Genomic DNA, 18,208 nt, shown 5'->3' with positions numbered 1-18,208 from the left:
TATGATTGTCCCCAAATGATCTGAAATGTTTTTGGAATGAGCTTTAGGTAGGGTAAACAGAGCCCAGTTTCCCAGGCATCTGGTATGACCTTCCTTGGTTACTGACCTGCTGGTTTTCTCCAGGAAAAGGCTGTGGGGCCAGTGCCACCCCTACTCAACTGCTACTACTTGTCCTCACCTCCTTCCCACTAGGTGATGAAATACGTGACCTGGAGATGGTGCCAGACTCCATGCTGCACTCATCCTCTGAGCGGCCAACTTTCATCGATCGTCTGGCCAACAGCCTCACCAAACGCAAGCGTTCCACACCCCAGAAGTTTGTAGGTAAGAGTCCAGTTGGAAAGAGGTATCAGCTTTAAGCCACAGCTCAAATAAATCTGAGCTGTGTGGTCTGGAGATTTGGTTTAGGGAAAGAAAAGCAGCCTGGTGGGCCGGGCGCGGTGGCTCACTCCTGTAATCTCAGCATTCTGGGAGGCCGAGGCTGGCAAATCACAAGATCAGGAGATTAAGACCATCCTGGTTAACACGGTGAAACCCTGTCTCTACTAAAAATACAAAAAATTAGCCGGGCGTGGTGGCAGGCGCCTGTAGTCCCAGCTACTCAGGAGGCTGAGGCAGGAGAATGGTGTGAACCCGAGAGGTGGAGCTTGCAGTGAGCCAAGATCGCGCCACTGCACTCCAGCCTGGGCGGCAGAGCGAGACTCCGTCTCAAAAAAAAAAAAAAGGAAAGAAAGCAGTCTGGTGGCCTCTGTTACTCAAAATCTATCCTCAGGACAGGAGGAAAGTAAAGAGGGAGGATGTACTCAAAGAGAGTGGAGAAGGGTTGGCACTGAAGACTTGTGGTGGTTGTAAGGCACAGGGTTGAGGGATCGGGCTGTCTCAGTTTTTTTTTGAGACGGAGTCTCGCTCTGTCGCCCAAGCTAGAGTGCAGTGGCACGATCTCAGCTCACTGCAACCTCCGTCTCCTGGGTTCATGCCATTCTCCTGCCTCAGCCTCCCGAGTAGCTGGGACTACAGGCGCCTGCCACCATGCCCAGCAAATTTTTTTTTGCATTTTTAGTAGAGACGGGGTTTCACCGTGTTAGCCAGGAGGGTCTCGATCTCCTGACCTTGTGATCCACCCACCTCAGCCTCCCAAAGTGCTGGGATTACAGGCGTGAGCCACTGGCACCCAGCCCAGGCTGTCTCAGTTTTTAAGAATAAGAACTTCAGTCTGTGTGGGCCCTTAGAGAGTCAGAGAGAGGAAATTAAGTATGTGGTTCTCCCTATCCCCAGCAATGGTCATTAGCTCTCTAAGGACCTGCAACTTTATGGAGAGTAAGAAAATGAAGTATTAAAACAGTGGCCTGGGACTGAGTCTTTCTCTAAGATTACAGCCTAGAGTCAGAGAGCAGTCCCACAAAAGACCTGACCCTGGGAAAGTAAATGCGGCATAGTAACTAATGTTACACCCAGCCCCGCAGGTAAGAAAACAAAGAATCCTGAGGAGAGTGTAAGAATTCTCCAAACCCAGTCCTGCTGAGTTCCTCTTCTCCACAGGCGAAAAGCAGATGCGCTTCAGCCTCTCAGACCTCCCCTATGACATGAACTCGGGTGGCTATGAAAAGGATGTGGAGTTGGTGGCACACCACAGCCTGGAACCTGGCTTTGGAAGTTCCCTGGCCTTTGTGGGTGCAGAGCATCTGCGTCCCCTCCGCCTTCCACCCACCAATTGCATCTCAGAACTCACGCCTGTCATCAGCTCTGTCTACACCCAGATGCAGCCCCTCCCTGGTCGACTGGAGCTTCCAGGATCCCGAGAAGCAGGTGAGGGACCTGAGGACCTGGCTGATGGAGGTCCCCTCCTCTACCGGGCCCGAGGCCCCCTGACTGACCCTGGGGCATCCCCCAGCAATGGCTGCCAGGACTCCACAGACACAGAAAGCAACCACGAAGATCGGGTTGCAGGGGTGGTATCCCTCCCTCAGGGTCCCCCACCCCAGCCACCTCCCACCATTGTGGTGGGCCGGCACAGTCCTGCCTACGCCAAAGAGGACCCCAAGCCACAGGAGGGGTTATTGCGGGGCACCCCAGGCCCCTCCAAGGAAGTGCTTCGGGTGGTGGGCGAGAGTGGTGAGCCTGTGAAGGCCTTCAAGTGTGAGCACTGCCGTATCCTCTTCCTGGACCACGTCATGTTCACTATCCACATGGGCTGCCATGGCTTCAGAGACCCTTTTGAGTGCAACATCTGTGGTTATCACAGCCAGGACCGGTACGAGTTCTCTTCCCACATTGTCCGGGGGGAGCATAAGGTGGGCTAGCAACCTCTCCCTCTCCCCTCAGTCCACCACTCCACTGCTCTGCCTACAGGCATCGATCCCTGTCCCCACCATTTCCCAAGGAGTTTTGCTTTGTAGCCCTCACTACTGGCTACCTGACCTCACACCTGACCCTGACCCCTCCTCATCTATTCTCCTCCTCTATCCTGACCGATTTAAGCATTGTGATGAAACAGGTCTTTTGCTTATGTTTTTCCTTTTTCTCTTCTCTCATCCCAGCATACTGAGTTATTTATTAATTCGTTGATTTATTTTTGCCTTTTTTTTTTTTAACTTACATCAGTCACTTGCCACTCCCCCACCCTCCTGTCCACAGCTCCTTTCCACTTTAGGTCAATTTTTCTCTCTTAGATCTTCCAGCAGCCCCAGGGGTAGGAAGCTCCTCTTAGTACTAAGAGACTTCAAGCTTCTTGCTTTAAGTCCTCACCCTTTACATTACCTAATTCTTCAGTTTTGATGCTGATTTACCTCCCCCCAGCCCTACCTTAGCTCTGTGGCATTATATCTCCTCTCTGGGACTCTTCAACCTGGTACTCCATACCTCTTGTGCCCTCTCACTTTAGGCAGCTTGCACTATTCTTGAATGAATGAAGAATTATTTCCTCATTTGGAAGTAGGAGGGGCTGAAGAAATTCTCCCCAGGCACTGTGGGACTGAGGGTCCTCTTGATGTTCCCCTAGTAACATGAGTTCTCAAAGCCTACATTCAGGATCCCCCTCTAGGATGTGACAGATCTGGTCCCTCTCCTTGAACTACCCCTCCACACGCTCTAGTCCCTTCAACCTACCGGTCTATTCAGTGGTGGCTTTTCTCTCCTTGGAGTGCCCCAATTTTATATTCTCAGGGGCCAAGGCTAGGTCTGTAACCCTCTGTCTCTGACACATTGGGAGCCTCAGGTGCCTAATTGGGAACCAGGGCATGGGAAAGGGGTGGGTCAAAATTCTTCTCTTTCTCCTCCACCTCTCAAACTTCTTCACTATAGTGACCTTCCTAGGCTCTCAGGGGCTCCTTCAGTCCCCATCCTATGAGAAACTAGTGGGTTGCTGCCTGATGACAAGGGGTTATCTCAGCCCCTCAGTCATGCTGCCTTCTGCTGCTCCCTCCCAGCAGGGTTCACCCTCTCATTCCCGGGCTCCTGGGCCCTGTTCTTAGGATCAGTGGCAGGGAGAAACGGGTATCTCTTTTCTCTCTTCTAATTTTCAGTATAACCAAAAATTATCCCAGCATGAGCATGGGCATGTGCCCTTCACCCCATTCCACCCTTGTTCCAGCAAGACTGGGATGGGTACAACCGAAATGGGGTCATCTTTACTACCCCCTTCTACACTCAGCTCCCAGACACAGGGTAGGAGAGGGTACTCCTGGCTACTGCAGAGACCCCTGGCTATTTGAGTAACCAAGGATTAGTGAGAAGGGGCAGAAGGAGATACAACTCCACTGCAAGTGGAGGTCTCTTTTTATAAGAGTTTTCTGCCCGAGGCCACAGCCATCCCACTCTCTGCTTCCTTGAGATTCAAACCAAAGGCTGTTTTTCTATGTTTAAAGAAAAAAAAAAAAGGAAAAACCAAACACAACACCTCACAAGTTGTAACTCTTGGTCCTTCTCTCTCTCCTTTTCTCTTCCCTTCCTTCCCCTTCCATCTTTCTTTCCACATGTCCTTTCCTTATTGGCTCTTTTACCTCCTATTTTTCTCACTCCCTATCAGGGATATTTTTGGGGGGATGGTAAAGGGTGGGCTAAGGAACAGATCCTGGGATTAGGGCCTTAAGGGCTCTGAGAGGAGTCTACCTTACCTTCATATGGGAAGGGAGACCCTAAAAATCTTTCTCCTCTTTGTCCTCCTTTTTCTCCCCCATCTGAGGTTTCCCCAAGAGAACCAGATTGGCAGGGAGAAGCATTGTGGGGTGATTGTTCCTCCTTGACAATGTAGCAATAAATAGATGCTGCCAAGGGCAGAGAATGGGGAGGTTAGCTCAGAGCAGAGTGGTCTCTAGAGAAAGGAAGAATCCTCAACGGCACCCTGGGGTGCTAGCTCCATTTTAGAATGTCAGCAGAGCTGAGATTAATATCTGGGCTTTTCCTGAACTAGTCTGGTTATTGAGCCTTTCCTGTTAGACCTACCCCCTCCCACCTCTTCTGTGTCTGCTGTGTATTTGGTGACACTGCATAAGGACTAGTCCCTTCTGGGGTATCAGAGCCTTAGGGTGCCCCCATCCCCTTCCCCAGTCAACTGTGGCACCTGTAACCTCCCGGAACATGAAGGACTATGCTCTGAGGCTATACTCTGTGCCCATGAGAGCAGAGACTGGAAGGGCAAGACCAGGTGCTAAGGAGGGGAGAGGGGGCATCCTGTCTCTCTCCAGACCATCACTGCACTTTAACCAGGGTCTTAGGTACAAAATCCTACTTTTCAGAGCCTTCCAGCTCTGGAACCTCAAACATCCTCATGCTCTCTCCCAGCTCCTTTTGCATAAAAAAAAAAGTAAAGAAAAAGAAAAAAAAAACATACACACTGAAACCCACATGGAGAAAAGAGGTGTTTCCTTTTATATTGCTATTCAAAATCAATACCACAAACAAAAAAATTTCTAAGTAGACACTTTTCCAGACCTTTGTTTTTTTGTGTCAGTGTCCAAGCTGCAGATAGGATTTTGTAATACTTCTGGCAGCTTCTTTCCTTGTGTACATAATATATATATATATATAAATATATATATTTTTAATCAGAAGTTATGAAGAACAAAAAAAAAATAAACACAGAAGCAAGTGCAATACCACCTCTCTTCTCCCTTCCTCTTAGGGTTTCCTTTGTAGCCTATGTTTGGTGTCTCTTTTGACCTTTGCCCCTTCACCTCCTCCTCTCTTCTTCTCATTTCCCCTCCCCCACTTTTTTAAGGAGTTTTTCTCCTTTCTCAAGGGGAGTTAAACTAGCTTTTGAGACTTATTGCAAAGCATTTTGTATATGTAATATATTGTAAGTAAATATTTGTGTAATGGAGATATACTACTGTAAGTTTTGTACTGTACTGGCTGAAAGTCTGTTATAAATAAACATGAGTAATTTAACACCTCTGGTTGTTTTTGCAGACTTCCTTTGCCTTGATTTTCTACTAAGAGGGAGGGGTCCTCCTTCCAGTATGTTATACCAACTACTGAACAGTTTAGGAGGTGAACAAAAACAAAGAATTTTCAGCCTAGACTGGGAAATGGAGGAGATTTTCCTACCAGGAAAGAGTGCTTTCAGGATAGGAGAGAAAGTCTGACTTGCCTGTCTACCCAAAGTAGAAATTAATCAAACATTTGTTGAGTACCTACTGTGCACAAAACACATTCTATGCCGAGGGTAAAATAATGTGAATGATGATAATCATAGGGTCTACCACTGCTTGAGCATCTCATAAATGCTAAGTACTCATTGAATTGTAGAAACACCTACAAAAGGATGATCACAATTATTGGTGAAAAAATAAAAGCCCAAGAGAGAATAAATACCTTGTCCAAGGCTCATCAGCCAGTAAGTGACAGAACCAGAATTTGAACCCAGGGGTGTGTGACTCCAAAGCATGTGCTCATCCCTTTACGCCAGGGAATGCAGCCAGTGAAACCCCTAAGCTAGAAAAATCCAAAGTAGGAACATCAATTTGTTTCTGTCTTAAATAGTAACTATTTTCTGTTCCCTTCACTCTGAACTTTTTTCTGTTCTCTTCCATCTACCTCATTGCTATTCCATATAGTAATGTCTGCCTTCTGTTTTCCACGAGATTACAGTGAAGTGAAAATTAGAGACACTCCTATCTAGAGTCTATTATTTTCCATGTCCCATTGAAACTGGCAAATTCAAAGTCAAAACAGACAGGAAAGCTAGGAGTGGTGGAGCACACCTGTCATCCCAGCTACTTGGGAGGATCACTTGAGCCTAGGAGTTTGAGAACAGCCTCAGCAACACTGGGCAACACCATCTCTACAAGAAATTTTAAAATTAGGTAGGCATGGTGGTACATGCCTGTAGTCCCAGCTACTCGGAAGGCTGAGACGGCAGGATCACTTCAGCCCAGGAGGTCGAGCCTGCACTGAAGTGTGATCACGCCACTGCAGCCTCCAGACCCATCTTAAAAAAGGAAAAAAAGGGCTGGGCACGGTGGCTCACGCCTGTAATCCTAGCACTCTGTGAGGCCAAGGCAGGCAGATCACGAGGTCAGGAGATCAAGACCATCTGGCCAACACGGTGAAACCCCATCTCTACTAAAATACAAACATTAGCCAGGCATGGTGCCGCACGCCTGTAGTGCCAGCTACTTGGGAGGCTGAGGCAGGAGAATGGCTTGAACCCGGGAGGCGGAGCTTGCAGTGAGCCGAGATCAAGACTCCATCTCAAAAAAAAAAAAAAAAAAAAAAAAAAAGGCTGGGCACAATGGCTCACGCCTGTAATCCTGGCACTTTGGGAGGCCGAATCAGGTGGATATCCTGAGCTCAGGCGTTGCAGACCAGCCTGGGCAACATGGCAAAACCCTATTTCTACTAAAAATACAAAAATTAGCTGGGGCCGGGTGCAGTGGCTCACACCTATAATCCCAGCACTTTGGGAGGTCGAGGCAGATGGATCATGAGGTCAAGAGATCGAGACCATCCTGGCCAACATGGTGAAACCCTGTCTCTACTAAAAATATAAAAATTAGCTGGGCACACCTGTAGTCCCACCTACTTGGGAGGCTGAGGCAGGAGAATCGCTTGAACCTGGGAGGCAGAGGTTGCTCTGAGCTGAGATGGCGCCAGTGCACTCTAGCCTGGGTAACAGAGCAAGAGTCTGTCTCAAAAAAAAAAAAAAAAAAAAAGGAAAAAGAAAGTGAGAAAACAGATTTTAGCCCCAAAAAGTGGGTTAAAGGTTAAAAGAAACCATGATGCATGATGTGTTGCTGGAGGGAAGGTGAATCTGGTGTGTTCAGACTCTAGAGTGACTCATGAATGAACAATGAAACATCTGTACCATCTTGGGTCTGAATGCTAGGAGGCCCCCTTGCCACCCTAGTGTCTTCAGCTTTGGAGACAACTGGGTGGTTGGCTGTCTGTGGACAGCCATTCCTGCTCAAGGCTGAAGCTTTCTTTTTTTCTTTTTTCTGAGACAGAGTTCTGCTCTGTTGCCCAGGCTGTAGCAAAGCAGCCCAGTCTCGGCTCGCTGCAACTTCTGCCTCCCAGGTGCAAGCAATTCTCTTGTCTCAGTCTCCCAAGTAGCTGGGATTACAGGTGTGTGCCACCAGACCTAATTTTTGTATTTTTAGTGGAGATGGGGTTTCACCATATTGGCCAGGCTGGTCTCCAACTCCTGACCTCAGGTGATCTGCCCGCCTTGGCCTCCCAAAGTGTTGGGATTACAGGCGTAAGCCACTGCACCCAGCCTAAGGCTTAAGTCTTTCTGATGGCTCTCCAGAGGTAAATGGAGTTTATACATAAGAATCTTTCACCGCCGGGCGCGGTGGCTCAAGCCTGTAATCCCAGCACTTTGGGAGGCCGAGACGGACGGATCACGAGGTCCGGAGATCGGGACCATCCTGGCTAACACGGTGAAACCCCGTCTCTACTAAAAATACAAAAAAACTAGCCGGGCGAGGTGGCGGGCGCCTGTAGTCCCAGCTACTCCGGAGGCTGAGGCAGGAGAATGGCGTAAACCCGGGAGGCGGAGCTTGCAGTGAGCTGAGATCCGGCCACTGCACTCTAGCCCGGGCAACAGAGCAAAACTCTGTCTCAAAAAAAAAAAAAAAAAAAAAGAATCTTTCACTTAGGGGTCAGACTCACTAATCAGTGGTGAAATAACTTTCATGGTTTTTGATCAGCATTTATTAAAATAAAACAGAGAACAGAAAAATATAAAATAGAGAATAGAACATATAAGGGTAAGTATCGTTTCACGAAGCTTGTGTTTCAGTTCTGCATGTGCATGTAATCGTGTTTGTGTGTGTACTGGGTACCAGTGTAAAATGTATTCGTGCTATGGATCTGGTTGAAAAACGTTTAAGTCATTAGTCCAGGCTATTTCCTCCATCCACTTGTTAGGTGACATACAGCATAGCACAGCGGAGCCAGAATACCTACTGCACCTCAGGTCTTCAATCTTTTTTTTTTAATTGATTTATTTATTTTTGAGACAGAGTTTCGATCTTATTACACAGGCTGGAGTGCAGTGGCGCGCTCGGCTCACTGGAACCTCCGCCCCAGATTCAATTCTCCTGTCTCAGCCTCCTGAGTACCTGGGATTACAGGTGCCCAGCACCACGCCCGGCTAAATTCTTCAATTTTTAAAGTGAGGATAATAATAGTACCTGCCTACAGGCTTGCTCAAAGTTAAATAAGTTAATATTTATAAAGGCGCTTACCACAGTGCCAGGCACTGTGCCAACAGGGTCCAGAGATAAAAAAATGAATGAGAAATAGCCCAGGCCTTAATGCACTTCATTGTGGGGTTTTCTCCATATTGGAATTCCGGAAGGATTCACAAAATGCTTGTTTCCTCTCAGGCCTTCCTCTTCGTAATCCTACACCTACCTAGTAGCAGGACTGTCAGAGAAATGAGCCCAGGGCGTCCCCCGGCGGCGCAGTGCCGCCTACGGTCTAAGGACTTGGGGCCAGGGGCGCCTCTTAGCTTCGCACTACAATTCCCACCAAGCATCTCTCCCTCTCTGGCCTCTAATAAGGAGTGCGCCTTGTGGTCCAGCGTCGGGCAACTTCCACGCCTACCGTCGCGTAAACCGGAAAACTGCGTCGTCCAGCATTGCCTCCGGTGCGGCGCGGCGCAAGGCTTGCTGGGAGACACATAACCTCGATTTTCTTCCGCCAGCCGGATAAATAGTCCCACGTGCACCTTGTTCCGCAGACAAATAAACACTAGGAACGCAATTTCCACCCTAGATTTCAGCAGAAATGCTGAATATAAGGGAATATTTGAGTAAAGTGAGTTGCTGTTCTTGACGCCCGTCTCCTAAGGATTCTCCCGGTGTGCGCGTAGGGATCTCATGCTATATAAGAGGGCCCTGCCAGGGACCGCCTCCTCTCTTTGGTCCGTACGTCCAAAATGGTGAGTTGTGTGGCGTGGTGAGGGTGGGGGTTCGGGTTCAGACTCTGGGATTGTGGGGATTTGAGAACCTGGAGCACAGCTGAGGGGTGGACAGAGTACATTTGCGCTGGGGCTTGGCGGGATTTGCGGAGAAACAGGAGATCCGAGGGGCGCCTTCCTGGAGGCTCCCGATGCGGCCTGTGGCCGGAAAGGGGCTGAGGCTGGGTAAGTTGCACCGCCTCCCTAACAGGTTTTCCGTCCTAATGCAGACAAAGAAAAGAAGGAACAACGGTCGTGCCAAAAAGGGCCGCGGCCATGTGCAGCCTATTCGCTGCACTAACTGTGCCCGATGCGTGCCCAAGGACAAGGCCATTAAGAAATTCGTCATTCGAAACATAGTGGAGGCCGCAGCGGTTAGGGACATTTCTGAAGCGAGCGTCTTTGATGGTGAGTGGATCACCGGCTAGAACTGCTTGAGGATCCCAGTACCTTAAAAGCCTTCACCCAACCTCGCCCTTCTGCAGGCTCTGTTCGTTGGAGCCTCTCAGGCACTTTCCACGTATGTAAGGTTGTTGCTGGTAGAAAAGAATATATGTGCTCATGTTTGTCGTTTTGATTCTTTTCTGGGCAGAAGGTTAGTTTTTGTGATAGAGTGCACAGCCTTTTTTTTTTTTTTTTTTTTTTTTTTGAGAGAGTGTCTCGCTGTGTCACCCAGGCTGGAGTGCAGTGGCCTGATCTCAGCTCACTGCAAGCTCCGCCTCCCGGGTTTACGCCATTCTCCTGCCTCAGCCTCCCGAGTAGCTGGGACTACAGGCACCCACCACCTCGCCCGGCTAGTTTTTTGTATTTTTTAGTAGAGACGGGGTTTCACTGTGTTAGCCAGGATGGTCTCGATCTCCTGACTTCGTGATCCGCCCGTCTCGGCCTCCCAAAGTGCTGGGATTACAGGCTTGAGCCACCGCGCCCGGCCTGAGTGCACAGCCTTTACTCTGAGGTAAACGTTTGTCTGTTTCGGTTATGAGATTCCAAAAACTAGAAACTTGGTAAATTTGACAATTTTTATACTATGATTATTTGAGTACTTGTGAAAATGTACAGGTGAGGAAGAATGTCCTTAACGTTTCTAGAATGGAGGCAGTCTAGTTTGGTGTGAAAGGATGATGTTTGGGCCGGGCGCGGTGGCTCAAGCCTGTAATCCCAGCACTTTGGGAGGCCAAGACGGCCGGATCACGAGGTCAGGAGATCGAGACCATCCTGGCTAACATGGTGAAACCCCGTCTCTACTAAAAAATACAAAAAACTAGCCGGGCGAGGTGGTGGGTGCCTGTAGTCCCAGCTACTCGGGAGGCTGAGGCAGGAGAATGGCGTAAACCCGGGAGGCGGAGCTTGCAGTGAGCTGAAATCCAGCCACTGCACTCCAGCCCAGGCGACAGAGCGAGACTCCGTCTCAAAAAAAATAAATAAATAAAAAAGAAGGGATGATGTTTGGAGCAATAAGAACGTCGCTTTGTTTCTTTTCCTTAAGTTATTTTTATAGAAAGAGCAAGGTTCACGGTAGGCATTAGGGCGGGTGTAGCTGTAGAAGGAACTGGATTATTGGTTTATTGCATCTAGAGTGTCAGTCTGGTCTTTGTAGTGTCAAGATGAACACATGTGCTCAGGTATTGGGCTGAACAGGTGCTTTGGGGGTGCTTTTATGTGCGGGACAGGCATTTAAATAGGTTTAGTTTTAATTGACGTAAACATGTAAGATCATGTAACAAAAAAGCAAGGTAGGTATATAATACCAGCATAACTCTGTTTTCTATTCCTTAGCCTATGTGCTTCCCAAGCTGTATGTGAAGCTACATTACTGTGTGAGTTGTGCAATTCACAGCAAAGTAGTCAGGAATCGATCTCGTGAAGCCCGCAAGGACCGAACACCCCCTCCCCGATTTAGACCTGCGGTGAGTATTTTAAAATAATGGAAGCCAGGGGAGTGTTGGTTTAAAAAAATTCATTCTGGCGGGTCACGGTGTCCTATGCTTGTAACCTCACACTTTGGGAGGCCAGGGCAAGAGGATTGCTAGAAACCAACAGTTCAAGACCCCAACTTTTCAAAAAATATTTAGAAGGAAGCCAAGCATGATAGTGTGAACCTATAGTCCTGGCTGCTCGAGAGGAGGCTGAGGCAGGAGGGTTACTTGAGCCCAGGAGTTTGAGGTTGCAGTGAGCTACGATTATACCACTTGCACTCCAGCCAGGGCAAAAGTGAGACCTTATCTCTTAAATAAAAAAAAGTTGCATCCTCCTGTGGTGCAGGGGATATCAGATTAAGGTCTCTGCCTCAGGTTAAGCTGTAAGGCAGGTGAGACCCACACCTGAACATGTTTAGAGACAGGGCAGAGTAGTGTTCTCCCTCCACCTCTACCAGCTTCCCATGCATTTGTAGCCTGAATACATTGTTAGTGAGAGGATGGTGATCGAGTTCTTTCGGGGAAGGGAATCTTGAATCCATGGGTTTTAATTTACTCTTTTGTTTCTTTGTCTTTCAGGGTGCTGCCCCACGTCCCCCACCAAAGCCCATGTAAGGAGCTGAGTCCTTAAAGACTGAGACAGACTATTCTCTGGAGAAAAATAAAATGGAAATTGTACTTAACATTGCATGTTAAGTGTATCTGTGCCAGATAGGGTGGGGGTTTTGTGTGTGTCAGACCAGGTGTGATATGACACGTACCACTTTGATGGGAAAGAAAGTTTATTCGAGTCTCTTTTTTTTTTTTTTTTTTTTTGAGACGGAGTCTGTTGCCCAGCTGAAGTGCAGTGGCGCGATCTCAGCTCACTGCAACCTCCGCCTCCCGGGTTCAAGTGATTCTCCTGTCTCAGCTTCCTGAGTAGCTGGGATTACAGGTGTCTGCCACCACGCCCGGCTAATTTTTGTATTTTTGGTAGAGACGGGGTTTCACTATGTTGGCCAGGCTGATCTTGAACTTCTGACCTCGGTTAATCCACCCGCCTTGGCCTCCCAAAGTGCTGGGATTATAGGCTTGAGCCAACCTCACCCAGCTTTATGTAAATTTAAACCTTAAATTGTGATCATATCCTTGACCTCAATTTGCATAGCTGTGTAAAATAAAGGGAGATTTATTCTGTGAATTTTGGATTTAACCGCGTCAAGTTTAAGTTGGCATCCTAAAAATGGATAAACATTAGGAGAATGAGGAAAAGCTATTAGTTGAGTGAGGAGCACATTGGGAAGTGACTTAAACTGAGGTGTTTATACCTCTGGAGGGACGGCGAGTTGAATAATAGGTGTATGACTTGGATAGCTTCAGAGCATGAAAGGATTAATGTCCAGATGCTCATCTTTCCTACCTTGGAAAAGACACTAAAGGTATTTCTTTTTTTTCTTTTCTTTTTTGAGATGGAATCTCGCTGTGTCGCCCAGGCTGGAGTGCAGTGGCCGGATCTCAGCTCACTGCAAACTCCGCCTCCCAGGTTTATGCCATTCTGCCTCAGCCTCCCGAGTAGCTGGGACTACAGGTGCCTGCCACTTTGCTCGGCTAATTTTTTGTATTTTTTAGTAGAGATGGGGTTTCACTGTGTTAGCCAGGATGGTCTCCATCTCCTGACCTGGTGATCCGCCCGTCTCGGCCTCCCAAAGTGCTGGGATTACAGGCTTGAGCCACAGCGCCCGGCCTTTTTTTTTTTTTTTTTTTTTTAAGACGGTATTTCACTCTTGCCCAGGCTGGAGTGCAGTGGTGCAATCTTGGCTTACTACAAACTCCGCTTCCCAAGTTCATGCCATTCTCCTACCTCAGCCTCCCGAATAGCTGGGACTACAGGCGCCCGCCACCACGCCTGGCTTATTTTTTGTGTTTTTAGTAGAGACAGGGTTTCACTGTGTTAGGATGGTCTGGATCTCCCTGTGATCTGCCCACCTCGGCCTCCCAAAGTGCTGGGATTACAGGCATGAGCCACCACACCCAGCCTACTAAAGGCATTTCTGGAAACATGAGACATCATGGAAAGTATAGAGAAAGGCTTTACCTTATTGTATTTTATTTTATTTTTTTTTTTTTTGAGACGGAGTCTCGCTCTGTCCCCCAGGCTGGAGTACAGTGGCCGGATCTCAGCTCACTGCAAGCTCCGCCTCCCGGGTTTACGCCATTCTCCTGCCTCAGCCTCTGAAGTAGCTGGGACTACAGGCGCCCGCCACCTCGCCCGGCTAGTTTTTTGTATTTTTAGTAGAGACGGGGTTTCACCATGTTAGTCAGGATGGTCTCGATCTCCTGACCTCGTGATCCGCCCGTCTCGGCCTCCCAAAGTGCTGGAATTACAGGCTTGAGCCACCGCGCCCAGCCTGCTTTACCTTATTTTATTTATTTTATATATATATATTTTTTTGAGATGGAGTCCCTGTCACCCAGGCTAGAGTGCAGTGGCATGATCTCGGCTCACTGCAACTTCCGCCTCCCTGGTTCAAGTGATTCTCCTGCCTCAGCCTCCTGAGTAGCTGCGATTACAGGCACTCGTCACCAAGCCCGGCGAAGTTTTGTGTTTTTAGTAGAGATGGGATTTCATCATGTTGGTCAGGCTGATCTTGAACTCCTGACCTCGTGATCCGCCTGCCTCGGCCTCCTAAAGTACTGGGATTACAGGTGTGAGCCACCGCTCCCAGCCACTACCTTATTTTTGTGTGACAATAGTTTTATTTGTTCCAGAATTCAGGAAAAAAATCTCTTTAGGAGTGAATTGTTGTTACTGACTTTGCCACTGAAAGGTAACACCTATCTAGCTTGGAGATTTTAGACATTTGGGTGTCACCTGCACCATTCCCCCGTTTCAAGCAGTTTTGCCTCAACCTCCCAAACAGCTGGGATTACAAGGGTGCGCCAGCTAGTTTTTTTGTTTTTTTGTTTTTTTTGGTAGAGATGGGGTTTCACTATGTTGGCCAAGCTGGTCTCAAACTCCTGACCTCAAATGATCCACTCGCCTCAGCCTCCCAAAGTGCTGGGATTATAGGTGTGAGCCACCGCGCCCAGCCTAAGAAAGGTATAGAGTATTTCAGAATGTGGAGGTTGTCCTGTTAATTGGAATGCACTCCCCCACAGAAATCCCAGACAGGGACCTGACTTGACTCAATATACCAGTGTATGTACTGAAATAGCTGTGGCAAATCCTGAGTCTGGAAGAGCGCTGAATGTAGGCGATAATCTACATCCTTTAGGGAGGCTCAAGACATCAGTGTTCCTTCCTTTATACTGTAGTAACCTGATCACACCAAGGGTAAACAGGAAGTGATAGAAGAAAATTAGAGGTCCAAGGCAAAAATGGGTACTGAATCTGAGTGATCCCAAAGTCCAGCTTGCTCAACAGAACCAGATTCAAATAGTAAATCGTGGTTGTGGGCGTACTTACAGAGCTGATCCAAGATTCCTGTTGAAGTGTCTAGAGGCACAGCCTGTCACGTGGGTCCTAACTACTATCTCTTCTATGAGTTTACAAACTCGCAACATACTCTGCGTTCTAAGTGCAGAGTATGTTGTTTGGTTCTGTCTCTGGATTCTACTTTCAAGAACCTAGCTGCTAAGAATTGACTTAGTTTTTCATCTTGATAATCCCAAACTTTGTTGTTTTTGAGACGGAGTCTCACTCTTGTTACCCAGGCTGGAGTGCAGTGGCCCAATCTCTCTCACTGCAACCTCCGGCTCCCAGGTTCAAGTGATTATCCTGCCTCAGCCTCCCGAGTAGCTGGGATTACAGGCGCCCACCACCACACCCGGCTAATTTTTGTTTTTTGTCTTTTTTTTTTTGAGATGGAGTCTCGCTCTGTCGCCCAGGCTGGAGTGCAGTGGCCGGATCTCAGCTCACTGCAAGCTCCGCCTCCCGGGTTTACGCCATTCTCCTGCCTCAGCCTCCCGAGTAGCTGGGATTACAGGCGCCCGCCACCTCGCCCGGCTAGTTTTTTGTATTTTTTTAGTAGAGACGGGGTTTCACCGTGCTCGCCAGGATGGTCTCGATCTCCTGACCTCGTGATCCGCCCGTCTCGGCCTCCCAAAGTGCTGGGATTACAGGCTTGAGCCACCGCACCCAGCCCACCCGGCTAATTTTTGTATTTTTTTAGTAGAGACGGGGTTCACCGTGCTCGCCAGGATGGTCTCGATCTCCTGACCTCGTGATCCGCCCGTCTCGGCCTCCCAAAGTGCTGGGATTACAGGCTTGAGCCACCGCACCCAGCCCACCCGGCTAATTTTTGTATTTTTAGGAGAGATGTGGTTTCACCATGTTGGCCAGGCTGGTCTTGAACTCCTGATCTCAAGGGATCAGCCTGTCTCGGACTCCCAAAGTGCTGGGGATTATAGGCATGAGCCACCGCGCCTGGCCAGGAATCTGCATTTTAATAGTGTCCCAAGTGATTCTGATGCAACTGGTCTGCGGACTATACTGCAGAGCAGATGGTGAAAGGAATGTTGAGTTTGGAGGATTTTATTGATGATGAATCCTGGGTTCCAGAAAGCTGCAAAAGCATTTCAGAAGATGGATAACAGTGCAAATGGGGTCGGAAAGGGCTGCATGAGAACCAGAATCTGAGAGATGTGGAATGAGCTGGAAGCCTGGGCTTCTGGTGGTGACTGTACATGAACAGGTGCAACTGAGCCCTGGTGAACATCATGCTCACAAGCTAAGTGTGCAGTGTGACCTGGAGTCCCAACTCACCATCTGCAGGTCCAGGGACCCTGACTTCACAGCTGCCTCCCAAGGCTATTTTCCTAACCTCTCTACTCTCTTAGATCAGTGTTGCACTCATCGTTTCTGAAATATGATAATGTGTGGGAAGGCAGCAAGGTGAGATAGGCCCAGAAACATTGGGAGGGGTGCGGGGAGCACTAGGAAAGGAGATAGATTGGGGTAGGGAGGAGGAATACAGTCTCCCTCCCACATCCCTGGATCCCAAAAAGAAGTTCTGAAGACACATCCTTTTTTCTAGTATAAGGCACTATTTACCCTGATCCAGGCACTCTGAGTGAAAGGTGACTTTCGGACCAGGCACCCTGGCTCACGGCTGTAATCCCAACACTTTGGGACGCCGAGGCAGGTGCATCACCTGAGGTCAGAAGTTTGAGACCAGCCTGACCAACACGGGGAAAACCCATCTCTACTAAAAATAAAAAATTAACTGGGTGTGGTGGCTTGAGCCTATAATCTCAGCTACTTGGGAGGCTGAGGCAGGAGAATAGCTTGAAGCCGGGAGCAGAGGTTGCAGTGAGCCGAGATCGTACCACTGCATTCCAGCCTGGCAAGAAAGAAGTGCGAAATTCTTTCTCAAAAAAAAAAAAAAAGAAAGAAAGAAAGAAAGTAAAAGAAAATTAGGTGACTTCCTCAGGCTACAGTTAAAGATAATGTCATGGGTAGGAAGCCAGGCCTCACTGATGTTAGTACCTCGGGATGACCATAGAGGGCAGTATCGTGCAGGAGTTAAGAGCCCAGCTTCAGAGTCTGACACACCTGAGTTTGAATCCTTCCTTTGCTCTTTGGTAGCTTTGTGTGTAGCTTTGGGTAAGTTCTCTATCTAAAGCTCCAAAAATTCATTTAAAAACACTTCACAAGAACATTTTGAGAACTACACAAAATAATCTATGCAAAGGACTTTGCAAAGAACCTGCCAGATAATGCAACATTACAAATGGCAGTGGTTACTATTTTTGGCCCAGCCTTACTCTTTGTAAGTCTTTAAAAAAACAATGTTTTTTTGCAGATTTATTGAGGATAATTAAAGTACAATACATTGTAGGTATTTAAAGTGTACAATTTGAAGTTTTTTGATTTTTTTTTGAGGCAGACTCTCGGTCTGTCACCCAGGCTGGAGTGCAATGGCGCAATCTCGGCTCACTGCAACCTCCACTGCCCGAGTTCAAACAATTATACTGCCTCAGCCTCCCAAGTAGCTGGGATTACAGTCATGTGCCACCACGCCCGCTAATTTTTGGTTTTTTTTTTTTGTTTTTTTTTTTTGAGACAGAGTCTCGCTCTGTCGCCCAGGCTGGAGCGCAGCGGCCAGATCTCAGCTCACTGCAAGCTCCGCCTCCTGGGTTTACGCCATTCTCCTGCCTCAGCCTCCTGAGTAGCTGGGACTACAGGCACCTGCCACTATGCCCGGCTAGTTTTTTGTATTTTTTAGTAGAGATGGGGTTTCACCGTGTTAGCCAGGATGGTCTTGATCTCCTGACCTGGTGATCCACCCGTCTCGGCCTCCCAAAGTGCTGGGATTACAGGCTTGAGCCACCGTGCCCGGCCTAATTTTTGTATTTTTAGTAGAGATGGGGTTTCACCATATTGTCTAGGCTGGTCTCGAACTCCTGACCCCATGATCCGCCTGTCTCCACCTTCCAAAGTGCAGGGATTACAGGCATGAGCCACTGTGCCTGGTCAAAAAGTTCTGACATATGTGTATACCCATGAAACCATCACCATACTCAAGATAATTGACATATAGATCACCCCAGAAGTTGTCTCTTGCTCCTTTGTAATCTCACCATCCTGCTACTCCCAGCACTGTCCCCAGGCAACCATTGACCTGCTTTCTGCAACTATAGATTAGTTTGCATTTCTAGAATTGTAGAATTGTATAGAAATGGAATCCTGCAGTGTATATGTGTGTATACTAAAAACATATAAATTAGCCGGGCATGGTGGCAGGCGCTCGTAATCCCAGCTACTCTGGAAGCTGAGGCAGGAGAATTGCCGGAACCTGGGAGGTGGAGGTTGCAGTAAGCCCACATCGCGCCACTGCACTCCAGCCTGGGTGACAGGGAGACTCAAAAAAAAAACCATTGCTACAAACATTTGTGTACAAAGTCTGTG

At 48.2% G+C, this 18,208-nt stretch overlaps 2 protein-coding genes across 9 annotated transcripts in view; both read left to right on the top strand.

The window, feature by feature from the left end:
* IKZF4 (IKAROS family zinc finger 4) overlaps positions 1–5,389 on the top strand; it is a 33,030-nt gene extending 27,641 nt beyond the window's left edge. For all 8 annotated transcript variants that reach the window (XM_033221731.1, XM_033221730.1, XM_033221729.1 and 5 more), the window contains 2 exons: positions 193–324; positions 1,540–5,389. In XM_033221731.1, coding sequence (XP_033077622.1) covers positions 193–324; positions 1,540–2,300 — 893 coding nt within the window. In that variant the 3' untranslated portion in view covers positions 2,301–5,389. The remainder of the gene's footprint in view (positions 1–192; positions 325–1,539) is intronic.
* A 3,685-nt stretch (positions 5,390–9,074) lies between these two features.
* RPS26 (ribosomal protein S26) lies at positions 9,075–12,002 on the top strand. Its single transcript, XM_033221728.1, has 4 exons — positions 9,075–9,385; positions 9,634–9,811; positions 11,180–11,310; positions 11,899–12,002. Exons 1-4 carry the CDS (start codon positions 9,383–9,385, stop codon positions 11,932–11,934), a joined length of 348 nt encoding a protein of 115 aa, XP_033077619.1. The 5' UTR covers positions 9,075–9,382; the 3' UTR covers positions 11,935–12,002.
* The last annotated feature ends 6,206 nt before the right edge of the window (positions 12,003–18,208 follow it).

The sequence above is a fragment of the Trachypithecus francoisi genome, unplaced genomic scaffold (genome assembly GCF_009764315.1).
Source record: "Trachypithecus francoisi isolate TF-2019V2 unplaced genomic scaffold, Tfra_2.0 Lachesis_group11, whole genome shotgun sequence".
Taxonomy (NCBI): Eukaryota; Metazoa; Chordata; class Mammalia; order Primates; family Cercopithecidae; genus Trachypithecus; species Trachypithecus francoisi.
This window is presented reverse-complemented; position numbering and strand designations above follow the sequence as displayed.

Coding starts and splice junctions, on each gene's coding strand:
- RPS26 (XM_033221728.1), top strand. Junction 9,812..11,179: donor TGAAGCGAGCGTCTTTGATG/GTGAGTGGATCA, acceptor TCTATTCCTTAG/CCTATGTGCTTCCCAAGCTG. Junction 11,311..11,898: donor CTCCCCGATTTAGACCTGCG/GTGAGTATTTTA, acceptor TTTGTCTTTCAG/GGTGCTGCCCCACGTCCCCC.